The 13,976-nt window shown below is 42.7% G+C and overlaps 1 protein-coding gene across 1 annotated transcript in view; it reads left to right on the top strand.

Moving 5' to 3' along the window:
• The window catches only part of MCCC2 (methylcrotonyl-CoA carboxylase subunit 2), an 81,554-nt gene that overhangs the window by 28,000 nt on the left and 39,578 nt on the right, over nt 1-13,976 (top strand). Inside the window, exon 7 of the mRNA XM_039470006.2 lies at nt 13,133-13,246. Within this exon, the coding sequence (XP_039325940.2) occupies nt 13,133-13,246 (114 nt within the window). The remainder of the gene's footprint in view (nt 1-13,132; nt 13,247-13,976) is intronic.

The following is a 13,976-nucleotide window of genomic DNA, read 5'->3' as shown; positions in this document are numbered from 1 at the left end:
CCTGAGCCACTGTGCCCAGCCATCATTCTTGAGGATTGACACAGGTCTTCATTTCTGACTGCTCACTCACTCCTTCAAACCTCCGTGACCTATGAGAGTTTCACCAGCGTAGAGAACAGATTCTCAGTCTGCACAGCCTCTTGGTATCATCATTTTTCCCTTTTCCTGAAATTCCGCTTATACTTCATGCCACTGGGGTTCCCTTATTAATTTAAGCGATTTAGCCAGATCTCATGTTATTACCTGTCATCTCCCTGATCTTTCTCTAGCCTTGACACCGTCTCCCTCTCCTTTTCTAAACCTCAGGGGTTCTGCTCTCTCAGTCAATTTCCTGCTGGTACCTTAGTGTGAAATAATAAAGATAGACACATTGATCTCTGCCCCCAGTTCCAGGAACAGAGCTCATAAAACCCTCACAAGTTTCTGAACAGTAGGGGTATGAGGAGTCTCTTTTGTTCCAGTATTTGGTGTCTGCCCCAGTTTCTGAGACAGAGTTCCTAATTCCATTGTACATAGGGGTGCCAGCAGAATCTTTTGTTCTGTGATTTGGTCTTTGACACCCGTTCTTGCCACAGAGCTCCAAAATCCCTTGGAATTTCATGGGTGATAGGAACATCTTTTGTTCTAATGAGGTGACTCTTAGTGGGCTCCTGGATGGTGCTGGTCACCATAAAGACCAAGCCATGACTGTGAACTTGGAGCTTTCAGTCCCAGCCCTATCCTCCAGGGAGAGAAAGGGGCTGGAGATTGAGTTAATAACTGACCATGCCTCTGTGATGAAGCCTCCGTAAAAATCTCTAAACTGTGGCGTTCGGAGAGCATTTGAACTGGCAGACTCATCCAAGTGCCAGGAAGATGGTGCATTCCCACCCTGTGGGGACAGAAGCTCCAGTACTCAAGACCTTTCTAGACTCACCCTATGTATCTCTTCATCTGGGTGTTCGTCTCTATCTTTAGATTTCCTTATTAACGGATAAATGTAAGTAAAGTGTTTCTCTGAGTTCTATGGGCCACTCTAGCAAATTAATCAAACCCAAGGAGGGGTAGTGGCAGCCCCAGTTTACAGTCAGTCAGAAATGTAGGTGACAACCTGCTCTTTGTGATTGGCATCTGAAGTGGGGGCCATCTTGTAGGACTGAGCCCTCAGTCTGTGGGATCTGATGTGCCTCTAGGTAGACAGTGTAAGAACGCAAATGGATTAGAGGACAGCTGGTGTCTGCTGGAGAACTGCTTGGAGTGTGGAGAAATACCCCCACATATCTAGTGTCAGAGGTATTGAGTGACTGTGTCAGAGAGTAGGAAAACACTTCTTCCTCTGTCTTTTCAGACTTAGGCTCAAACTAGACACTGAACACACATTAACTTCCCCTACTCATTCACCTGAGTTCCCATCTACTGCTAGTGCTACCTTGCCCTTTCCCTGAGACTTGATGCTATTCTTGGCTCTTTTCTCTGCATTTTCCCTTACTTAATCCTTTTAGGTCAAACATACACATCTTTGTCATTTTTACACCCCCGTTAGTTGCACTAATGCTGGGCATAAAATCAGCACATCCTAAGCCTTTGCTGAATATGCTGATGAGCCCCGTTGGTTTCACCTTTGGGTAGGTCCTCTCCACTCCGTTCCTACTGTCACTCCTGGAGGTAGCTCAGGCCGTTGTTACCACTGCACTGTGGCTCTAGCCTCGCCTGCCTGGCGTCCCTGCCTGCCTTGTCTGTCCTTTCCCATACAGTGTACACGAGCTGCAAGGTCATTCTTTATGTTTCTTACGTGGCTCCCCTGTTACCAATTATTTGCTACAAAGCAAAGCTTGTACTTCTTAGCCTGATACTTAAGCCCCCATGTGATGGGATTCCAACCTCACTTTCTTACTGCTCCTGGACCCTAAACTGCAGTCAATCTGATGCAGTCACTGGTCTCCATGTATACCATGGCCTTTTTTGACCATCTGCTCAGGCCCATGCTGGTCCTCTTTCCCTTCATCCTTCTGGGTCTGAGTCTCCAAACCATCTTCCAAGGCACATCTCACTTGCCACCCTTTTAAGGGAATCCTAGAATCCCTTACTGGAAGTAATCTTTTCCTCCTCCTAGCTCCCATAATTCTTGCTCTGTGCCTTACTAATGGGATATCTGGACTAACTTCCCCTATTCGACTGTTAGCTTGTTGAGATTAGAGACAATATCAGATGAATTTTTATATCCTTACACATTTTCCTGAGATGTACTTACTTAATATTTATTAAAAGATGAATCTGGCGGGGCTCAGTGGCTCATGCCTGTAATCCCAGCACTTTGGGAGGCTGAGGCGGGTGGATCACAAAGTCAAGAAAGAGATCAAGACCATCCTGGCCAATGTGGTAATCCTGTCTCTATTAAAAATGCAGAAAATTAGCTGGGAGTGGTGGCGTGCGCCTGTAGTCCCAGCTACTTGGGAGGCTGAGGCAGGAGAATTGCTTGAACCCAGGAGGCTTGAACCCAGGTTGCAGTGAGCCGAGATCATGCCACTGCACTTCAGCCTGGCAGCAGAGCAAAACTCTGTCTCAAAAAATAAAAAAAAAATTTAAAAAGATGAATCTCCTTATAACTATTGAAGTTACATGATAGATATTGAGTGGTTCTATTTCCTAATTTTAATTTTTGCTTTATTGTTTAGTTAAGACTTTTGTTTAGACAGACCGATGAAACAATTCCTTATGTTTATTATATAAGTGAATCACTTCTAACTTCAATTATGTTATGTATTCATTTCGATAGTAAGCACCAGCTTCCTTACTCAGATTTAATTGTTGTTTTTCTCTCCAAGATTAGTTTTTATTTAATGTTACTAGCCTTGCCTCTTGTAAATGCATTTACCCAGGTATGTCGAAGAATATGTCTATTGGCAATCACATCTCTATCGTTTGCTGTATCTTTGCTGCTATAAAAATGTGCACAGATTTCCATAGACCTTTCAGGTTTCAACATTTTCTTTGGCTCACAAGGAGAAAGGTAAACTAGATACATATCTTTATGTTCTTTTCTGTTTCATCTTTCCTTCATGGCAGGTTTTAAGGCCCCTTACGTGTTTCTGGAGTTTAAATAGTTGGTGTGTTGGTGTCTGCTGGTCTTTCTTTGAATCTCATGTCATGAGGATGCCTTGTCTGGGCCTTCTCCATGTCTGAGGCCTGATGACATGATGATCTTTGCCATGTGCTTCTTTTATTTTCCCAGTGCTGTGGTTTAAATGTGCCCTCTAAAAGTTCATACGTTGGAAATGTGGTTGCCATTGTGGTGGTGTTAAGTGGTAGCACCTTTGGGAGGTGATGAGGTCATGAGAGCGCTGCCCCTATGGATGGATTAAGGCTATGACTGTGGGAGTCTGGCCTTCTTTTCCTCTGTCTCACCCTTGCCCTCCCACCGTCCACTTTTCCACCGTGGGATGACCCTTGTCAGATGCCAGGGCCATGCTCTTGAATTTCCCAACTTCTAGAACTGTGAACAGTCAATTTCTTTATTTTCTTTCTTTCATTTTTGTAGAGATAAAGTCTTGTTGCTCAGGCTGGTCTCGAACTCCTGGCTTAAGTGATCCTCCCACCTCAGCTTCCCAAAGCGTTTGGATTGTAAACATGAGCCAGTATGCCAGGCCAAGTTTCTTTATAAATTACTCAGTCTTGGGTATTGTGTTGTAGCAGCAGCAAACAGACTAAGACACCGATTATGGTTTTTGTGTCTGGCTTTTTTTTTTATGGAGCTAGAGTCTTGCTCTTGTTGCCCAGGCTGGAGGGCAATGGCATGATCTTGGCTCACCGCAACCTCTGCCTCCCGGGTTCAAGTGATTCTCCTGCCTCCCGAGTAGCTGGGATTACAGGAGCCTGCAACGACACCCAGCTACTTTTATACTTTTGGTAGAGACAGGCTTTCCTCCATATTGGTCAGGCTGGTCTCGAACTCCCAACCTCAGGTGATCCACCCACTTTGGCCTCCCGAAGTTCTGGAATTACAGACGTGAGCCACTGTGCCCAGCCTCATGTTTAGCTTTTTAAGCGTGAGACTTAGAAAACTCTCCAGAAGGCCGGGTGCGGTGGCTCACGCCTGTAATCCCAGCACTTTGGGAGGCCAAGGCGGGTGGATCACGAGGTCAAGAGATCGAGACCATCCTGGTCAGCATGGTGAAACCCCGTCTCTACTAAAAATACAAAAAATTAGCTGGGCATGGCGGCGCGTGCCTGTAATCCCAGCTACTCAGGAGGCTGAGGCAGGAGAATTGCCTGAACCCAGGAGGCGGAGGTTGCGGTGAGCCGAGATCGCGCCATTGCACTCCAGCCTGGGTAACAAGAGCGAAACTCCGTCTCGAAAAAAAGAAAACTCCCCAGAAGTGGGATCTTCATGTTTGTTTTCTTTAGGTCTCACATTGCTTTTCATTTTTATAATTTAGTGATAGTCTAGTTTGCTGTACCTTGATCTTTGCTCTGGTACATTGGTTCTTTTTCTTGTTTTACTATAAGCAACAAGGTGTTTTTGTTTGAACGAACAGTTTATTTCTTCTGAAGTAGGAATCAATCATCTAGCCATGTTTAGTTGCAGTTCCCTCAGGCCTTTCTCTTTTCCTTTGTGTATGTTCTGCCTATTTGCTCTTCTTTTTGGAGAGATACTTAAAATTATTCTCAGGTTTCCCTTTCTCCCTCTTGCCTTACTTCCCGCCTGCTCCCTGCTTACCTCAGGTTATTATTTTTGAAATGTATCTCGTCGGTTTTCACTAGTTTGACCTCGGCAATTGTTTTGAGGGACTTAGTCCCTCTACATCCTTTTTCTTTTTTTTTTTGAGACAGGGTCTCACTCTGTTGCCCAGGCTTGAATGCAGTGGCACAGTCACAGCTCAATGCAGCCTTGACCTCTCAGGTTCAAGTGATCCTCCTGCCTCAGGCTTCCAAGTGGTTGGGACTTCAGGTGCACACCACCATGCCCGGTTAATTTTTATTTTCATTTTTGTAGAAATGGAATCTCACTATGTTGTGCAGGCTGATCTCACACTTCTGGGCTCAGGGGATCTTTCTGCTGTGGCCTCCCAAAGTGCTGGGCTTACAGACATGAGCAGATGTGCCTTCTCATTGTTTTATTTATTTATTTATTTATTTATTTATTTATTTAATTTTGAGACAGGTCTCATTATGTTGCCCAGGCTGGTCTCCAACTCCTGGGTTCAAGCAATCCTCCTGCCTTGGCCTCCCTCGTTGCTGGGATTACAGGCATGTGCTACTCTACTTGGCTTGTTTTAAAAATGCATTTCAGGTGGGGTGCGGTGGGTCATGCCTATAATCCCAATCCTTTGGGAGGCCGAGGCAGGCAGATCATGAGGTCAGAAGATCGAGGCCATCCTGACTAACATGGTGAAACCCCATCTCTACTAAAAATACAAAAAATTAGCTGGGTGTGGTGGCATGCTCCAGTAGTCCTGGCTACTCAAGAGGCCGAGGAAGGAGAATCGCTTGAACCCGGGAAGCAGAGGTCTCAGTGAGCTGAGATTGCACCACTGTACTCCAGCCTGGGTGACAGAGAGAGACTCTGTCTCCAAAAAAAAAAAATGCATTTCAACCTATGATGGAGATAGATAGGGCCTAGAAGAAACAAAATCACTGTTTGATTACTTTGAGGCTCTCCCACAAAAAGATGGAGGAGGAAACAGAACATCCTGGGTAAGACGGACTTTTTGTATTCCGTGTGCATTTCAGCCTATCCAGTTGGCATAGATAAGCGTGACTACTATAGAATCAGTGGTATTGATCAGTTAGTATGGTTGATAATGTTCTTAAATTCTTGACAGCTATTGAATTCAGATGTATATTTTGTGGTTTTTATATTTTAATGGTGGCTCTTCTGATAGGGGCAGGAAAAATGTGATGTGGACAGTAGTATCTGTTTTCCACTTTGAATTGAAAAAAAAATAAGGTGACAGATTTAAAAAAACTTTATATTTTTAATGGCTTTTCTATCAAGCCGTTGGAACTTTTTTCTTTCTCCAAGTTATATTATGTTTATCCCAGTTTTTCTACAGATTGGATAGTATTGTACAATTTTGCAGGGAGGAATAGAGGTCTAGAGTTCACCTAGCTTTTCAGATTTAGATAAAAAGCCTCTTAGCTCCCTGTCAGAGACCCTTTACATGGGGCAGGCTGCTGACCTACAATGTGTCATTTGCTTTTGGTGCAATGAGACCCAGTCTCTATTAGTTCAGACAAGACCTGGGGGTAATGAAATTCTATCTAAAGCTCTTCCAGATGATTACCTCTGTTTTGTAGTATCTTATTTCCTCTGCTCAGAAGTTTTGCCTGTGCCTTCTGTGGAGGGGATGACAAGTAGTATTACTGTCAGGTGTGTCTCATTCTCATCCTTCTTGTACTTTCTTACTCTGGGTTCAAATCTTAGACTCACAATATCTTGCAAGAGTGATGTCTTTGTTCCTGTCACAGAGCAGGCCCACCTCACTGGTGACTGTGTGGACTGTCGCCTCGGTGGAGTTCTTTGGAGTTCACCTCTGTCCCAATGCAGATGCAGGTCCCTGTGATGTCTGCCCTGCACAGTTCCTGTGTTGTACCACATCACAAGCCAAATCTCTACCTCCGAGTCTGGTCAGAAAAGTTTCTGCTCATGCATCTTAGGTCCTTTCAGTGTCCTCTTAGTGGCGAATGCAGCAGAATTTTCCTTCTAGGGTTTTAGATCACTTGTCCAATGAGCTTTGTCCAGTGTGGCCTCATGTAATGTCTTTGTGGTACCACCAATAAATGCTTTGGGACGTGGCAAGTTGTTCATGCTGTTTAGCTCTGAGACCCCTGTACTTTGTGAGAGGAAGAATCAGATTCAGCTGGGCACAGTGGCTTATGCCTGTACTCCCAGCTTCTTAGGATGCTGAGACAGGAGGATTGCTTGAGCTCACAAGTGCTACCTGGGCAATATTGGAAGGCTTCATCTCAAAAAAAGAAAAAAAAAAAAAAAAAGGAAGCAAACACAGTGGCAGAACTCTTGATTCATTCACTTTGCCACCTTTTATGAGTAAGTGAGTGACTCAGAACTAAATGATGAGGATTATTAGTTGGGCATGGTGGTGCACCTGTAGTCCCAGCTACTCAGAAGGCTGAGGTAGAAGGATCGCTTGAGCCTGGGAAGTCAAGGTTGCAGTGAGCTGTGATTGCACCACTGCACTCCAGCCTGGGCGACAGAGTGAGACCCTGTCTCAAAACAGAAAGAGATTATATGACATTGCATGACAATGACTGATCATTACCTCCGTTTTTTTTTTGTTTTTTTTTTTTTTTTTTTTGAGAGGGAGTCTTGCTCTGTTGCCCAGGCTGGAGTGCAGTGGCAGGATCCTGGCTCACTGCAACCTCCACCTCCCAGGTTCAAGCGATTCTCCTGCCTCAGCCTCCTTAGTAGCTAGGACTACAGGTATGTGCCACCACGCCTGGCTAATTTTTTGAATTTTTAGTAGAGGTGGGGTTTTGCCATGTTAGCCAGGATGGTCTTGATCTCCTGACCTCGGCCTCCCAGAGTGCTGGGATTACAAGCATTAGCAATGGCACCCAGCCTGTTTTTAAAATTTAATTTTTATTTCTGTGATCAGAATTTGCTTTTAGCAATATTAAGATTTTGCCTGTTGGTTACCAGAGGCTGGGAATGAGAGTAGAGGGTTGGGGGAATGTGAGGATGGTTAACGGGTCCAAAAAAAAAAACCAAAAACAATAGAATGAATAAGATCTACTATCTGACAGCACAACTGGATGACTGTAGTCAATGATAACTGCACATTTAAAGTAACTTAAAGTGTATAATTGGATTGTTTAGAACTCAATGAATAAATGCTTGAGGGCATAGATGTTTATTCTTCATGATGTACTTATCTCACATGAAAGCCTGTATCAAGACATCTCTGGCTGGGTGTGGTGCCTCAAGCCTGTAATCCCAGCACTTTGGGAGGCCAAGGTGGGAGGATTGCTTGAGTACAGGAGTTCAGGACCAGCCTGAGCCAAGTTTCTGGTCACATGTCTTAGATCCCTTCAGTGTTCTCTTAGTGGAGAATGCCACAGATTTTTCTTTCTAGGGTTTCAGATCACTCGTCCAGTGAGCTTTGTCCAGTGTGGCCTCATGTAACGTCTTTGTTGTACCACAAATTAATGCAACATGGCAAAACCCCATCTCTACTAAAACACAAAACAAAGCAAAACTCACACATCCCGTAAATATATAGACATACTATGTACCCCAAAAATTAAAAATAAGAAAAAGATTTTGCCTGTTAGATACTTGTTTGAGAATTTTGACTCCTTGGTACTTTACTTATTTTTTTGACTCTTATTAAAAAAATTTTTTTACAACAGCTTCAAATATCATGCAACTTACCTATGTGGTGTGTACAATTCAAAGGCTTTTAGGATGTTCACAGAGTTGAATGAATCAATTTTGAATATTTTTATCTTCCCATTAGCAGTCACTCCCTGTTTCTCTCCAGTCCCCCCATCCCTAGGCCACCACTAAGCTACTTTCTGTCTATAGATTTGCTTGTTCTGGACATTTCATGTAAAGGGAATCTTATATGGTAAGTGGTCTTTCGTGACTGGCTTCTTTCACTTAACACAATGGTTTCCAGGTTAATTGATGTCTTGCTCCTGGTTTTCCTTCACTCTCTGGGATGGCACAGAAAGTTGTACATATTCCTGCTTATGTTTCATAAACTGTTCATGAAAAAAAAAGTTCTGTATGTGGTCTGCCGTCTCTGGAATAGTTGAATAGTTTACAGATTCTTAAAGAACATCAATAAAAAAGTGCTTCCAAATAGTCATCTCAGGTCGTCAGATGTACTTCAATTGTAGTAAACTTAAGATAGATATTTTTTGATCATTGTATTAATTGTTCTATTGCAGCAAAACAAATTGTCCCAAAACTTGGGCGGTGTAAAACAAGACACATTGATTATCTCGCAGTTTCTGTGGTTTGGGAGTCTGAGCTCAGCATAGCTCTGGGTCTGTCACGTGGCTGCAGTTATCTCAGGGCTTGACTAGGAAGGACCCACCTCCTGGCTCACTCCCATGGCTGTTGGCAGAGTCCAGCTCTTTGCACGCCTCAGTTTCTTCCTCAGTTGCTTGCCATATGGCCTCTCCCTAGAGCGTCTCACAGCATGTTACGTGGCTTCATCAAGGCAAGAGAGAGACAAGACAAGAAAGAGCGCCAGCAAGAGCTGGCTTAGGGCCAGCAGGATGGTCGACAGTTTCCTATGGCCTGACCACAGAGGTGACAACCCATCACTTGGCGTATTCTGTTTATTATAAGCAAGTCACTGGACCCAGCACATACTCAAGAGGAAGGGACTGCACAGAATGTGAATACCCAAGTCAGGGGCTTTAGGGGACCATTTTCAAAGCCTGCTTGCCAGAATCCCCTGTCCTTTTCTGAGCTTGTGTAGCTCGTGTCAGAGAGGTGGATTGCTGATTTCCTTGGCTGTTGAGGAACTGTGGAGAAATGTGTCGGAAGTGCCCTTAGCCATATGGCAAAATTCCCTGAAGTAGATATGCTAATAATTTGTCAGCTGTTCCCTTGTGAGACTTTTCTAGATCTCGTTTCCATCCTTCTTCCCCACTCAAATCTTAGGCATTTCCAGCTGTTATACCAAATTATCATAGACAACTGGCTGTCTTAAACAAGAAACATTTATTTCTCACAATTCTAGAGGCTGAAAGTCTCCAGAAATAAGGGTATGAGCATGGTCTGGTTCTTGGTCAGGGCCCTGTTCCTGACTATGTTCTCACATGGGGGCCAAAGAGGTCTCCTGTCTCTTCTTGATGTTATGAGGGCACTAATCCCATCCGGGGGCCCTACCTTGTGACCTCATCTCACCAAATTACTCTCCAAAGACCTCCACCTCGCATACCATCACACTGGGGAGCAGGGCTTCAACAGATGAGTTCAGAAGAGACACCAACATTCAGTCCATAGTAGACGGTATGATGGCATTTGGTTTCATTTTTCTTTTTCTTTTTTTTTTCCTGTTAAAAAGTTGTTTATTGGCTGGGCGCTGTGGCTCACACCTGTAATCCTAGCACTCTGGGAGGCCAAGGTGGGTGGATCACCTGAGGTCAGGAGTTTAAGACCAGCCTGGCCATCATGGTGAAACCCCATCTTTTAAAAAATAATAATAATAGTAAAGAAAAATAAAAAGTTGTTTAGTTAAAAATACCTTCTTCCAATTCTGATTCCATATAAAATTAAATCAAGGAGTGATAGTACAGCAGTAACTCATAAAATTCATGAGTAGGCAGGATGGCAATGACCCCTTTAGCTCATTAGTATAATCTAGTAAGTAGTGAAATACAAATTCAGCTCATTCACTTCTTCACAAAAAGCAAATGTAATTTGTATACTTCATATAAACTAATTTATAAAGCTTGTCTTCGTATTTCAGTTTAAGGTTCAGCTGATATAAAATGCCTAAAAGATCAAGCAATGCTTTGGATTTTCTTTTTTTCTAAAATTCAAGAAAAACAGGTTTCATATTTCTTTTTTTTTTGAGATGGAGTCTTGCACTGTTGCCCAGGCTGTAGTGCAGTGGCGTCATCTTAGTTCACTGCAATCTCTGCCTCCTGGGTTCAAGCGATTCTCCTGCCTCAGCCTCTGTAGTAGCTGGGACTACAAGTGTGCACCACCATGCCCAGCTCAGGTTTCATTTTTCTTACTTTGTCAGTCTCCCTCCCTCCCTAGTCTTCCTCCCTGCCCCTCCTCCCCTCCCCTTCCCCCTTCCTCTCTCTCTCTTCCCCTTCCTTCCCCTTTCCCCTCCCCCTTCCCCTTTTCCCCTCCCCCTCCCCCTCCCTCCCTCCTTTCCTTTCTCTTCCCTTCTCTTCCCTTCTCCTTCCTTCTCTTCCCTTTTTTTGATGGAGTCTTGCCCTGTTGGCCCAGTCTGAAGTGCAGTGGCACGATCTCAGCTCACTCCATCCTCTGCCTCCCAGATTAAGTGATTGTACTACCTCAGCCTCCTGAGTAGCTGGGTTTACAGGCATGTGTCACCGTGCCCGGCTAATTTTTTTATTTTTAGTAGATACTGGGTTTCGCTGTGTTGGCCAGGCTGTTCTTGAACTTCTGGCCTCAAGTGATCCTCCCACCTTGGCCTCCCAAAGTGCTAGGATTATAGGCATGAGTCACCGCAGCCAGCCTGTCTTACCATTTCAACACAGTAATTCCTCTTCTGTTTCCTCCCCCACTTCCCTCCCTCATCTTTGTCTGAATTCTTGCTGATAGTTGCTTTCTTTCCCTTCCTTTTGCTCTCTGGTTGTCTTCATGGGACTCTGCCATGCCTGTTTATTTTTTTAGGTATTATTTTTGAAAACTGTTCCCTTTTAGATTTGACATCGCTGTGACTCTTCGGTTAAGTTTCTTGATTGTTTTTCTATTTGGGTACTGAAATAGTTTGAGCTGAACTCAGTGTTCTGGTACAGGGAACAGGATGCTAAGGTAAAATTGTGTCCTTTGCTTCCCACAGAAACTTGAAAAAGAAAGCCCATAAAATACTTCAAACATGCAGAAAGTATACGGAATAATAGAACTGAATACTTGTGTGCTCACTACCCGGATGTATTAAGTGTTAACATTACATTTTGTTATTTTTGCCACAGATTTGAAAAGAACAAACTCATTTAATGAGTTTATCCATTCAAAATGTGTTGATGGACATGTAGGTTATTTACATATTTTGGCTATTGTGACACTGCTATGTGAGTGTTTCCCTGCGCTCATAGGCAGGTTTATGTAGCCATAGATATCTGTAACACAAACTTCTGGGTGATCGATAAGCAAAACCATAAGTGATTGATAAGCAAAACATCAAGTGATAAACACTTCCATAATATGTTGACAAATAAATGTTGAAGCCCCTTTTAATAACATACATGAACACTTTAGATGAGGAAGAATGCTTTTTGTGTTAGCCATTTGGATGGAAAAGTGTTAACTCATGTTACCTTTCATCTTTTCGTTAAGACTAGTATGGCATGCTGTTTTTCCAAACAGATTTGTGCATGCTTGTAAGGAAAACTGATAGAATATTGGAATTGGTAGCAAAAATTGCTTTCATATGATAATTTAAAAATATTCATTATATGCTTTATTTTTCTTTGGTGATATTGTTTATTCCTATTTAGGAGTAATCAGCCAAACCTCTATTTATTATTATTTGTACCATACTAATTTCTGAGCAAGATTTTTTAAAGCTTTTTATTATGGAATATTTTAAGCACACAAAACTAGAGAAAGTAGTACTGTGAACCCTATCTGCACATCACCCAGCTTCAGTACAATCGACTTTTCTTTTGAGCAAGGTTTTGTTTGTTTGTTTGTTTTGAGACAGAGTCTTGCTCTGTTGCCAGCCGCCAGGCTGAAATGCAATGGCGCGATTTCAGCTCACTGTAACCTCCATCTCCTGGGTTCAAGCAATTCTCCTTCCTCAGCCTCCCGAGTAGCTGAGACCACAGGTGCGTGCCACCACACCCAGCTAATTTTTGTATTTTTTAGTGTAGACAGGGTTTCACCATGATCTCGATATCTTGACCTCGTTATCCGCCCACCTCAGCCTCCAAAAGTGCTGGGATCACAGGCGTGAGCCACCGCGTCCGGCCTGAGCAAGGTTTTAAAGTACAGTCTTAATATTAGTTTTATATTTAGAAAGTATTACATCCAGGGTAACACAAAATATTAATAATACCCATTTGAAGAGTTATTTCAGTGTTCCTGTGAGGTAAGTGGTGAATGTTTAGCGGACTTATTATTAGACACAAAAGTTGTCCTTTTAATACAGTTTTGCAAAATTATGGGTATATTGTGGGTTTCTTCTCTTCATTAGTTTCTCAGACCAGTAGTCTATCAGGCCAGTCTTCTTTCTGACAGGAAGATTGTCCATAAGTTTTGTAAAAATGAGACATAAGCCGTTTAAAATGTTTTGATACAAGAAGTCAGAAAACTATTTCAAACATTTAGAGGACTTCATTTTTAAAATGATGTTCAGGGACCAACCAGTCATGTCCCCTGGTCACTGCAGTGTTTGTGGGATTCTGGATCAAACACTTTACAAGTCACTGCATGAGCCGCATCTCATGTGTTTGTCATGTGCTTGGATTCCAGATCGCAGTGGTCATGGGCTCCTGCACTGCAGGAGGAGCTTATGTGCCTGTCATGGCCGATGAAAACATCATCGTACGCAAGAAGGGTACCATTTTCTTGGGAGGACCCCCCTTGGTAAGAACATAAGAACGCTGGTTGATAGAAATTAAATATATATAACATAAAATACACCATTTTAAATATTTTTTTGATGTTTAAAAAAATTGTGATAAAATATGCATAACATAAAACCGTTTAAACTGTTGTTCACTACAGCTTGGTGACATTTAATACATTCATATTGTTGTGCAACCATCACTATCATTTATCTCGAGAACATTTTCATCTTCCCCAACTGAAATTCTCCCTATTTCTGTCACCTCTGCCACCTCAGCACCACCGTTCTACTTTCTGTCCTTATGAATTTGACTATTCTAGGTACCTCACATGGAATCATTTAGTATCTGTCCTTTTGTCATTGACGTATTTCACTTAGCAAAACATTTTCACAGTTCTTCTGTATTGTAGCGGGTGTCAGAGTGTCCTTCATTGTTAAGGCTGGGTAGTGTTCCATTGTATGTATACACTGTATATTGTTTATTCATTCATCCATCAATCGATCTTTGGGTTGCTTCCACTCTTGGGCTATTATGCATAATGCTGCTATGAACATGGGTGTACAAATCTCTGTTCAAGTTCCTGCTTTTATTTCTTTTCGGTATATACCTGGAACTGAAATTGTTGATCATATGAAATTCTATGTTTAATTTTTTAAGGAATCACTTCATTTCTTTTTATGGCTGAATAATGTTCCACTGTATGGATGTGCTGTGCTTTATCCATTCATCAGTTATTGGACATTTGG

The sequence above is a fragment of the Saimiri boliviensis genome, chromosome 1, assembly GCF_048565385.1.
Source record: "Saimiri boliviensis isolate mSaiBol1 chromosome 1, mSaiBol1.pri, whole genome shotgun sequence".
Classification (NCBI taxonomy): domain Eukaryota; kingdom Metazoa; phylum Chordata; class Mammalia; order Primates; family Cebidae; genus Saimiri; species Saimiri boliviensis.
This window is presented reverse-complemented; position numbering and strand designations above follow the sequence as displayed.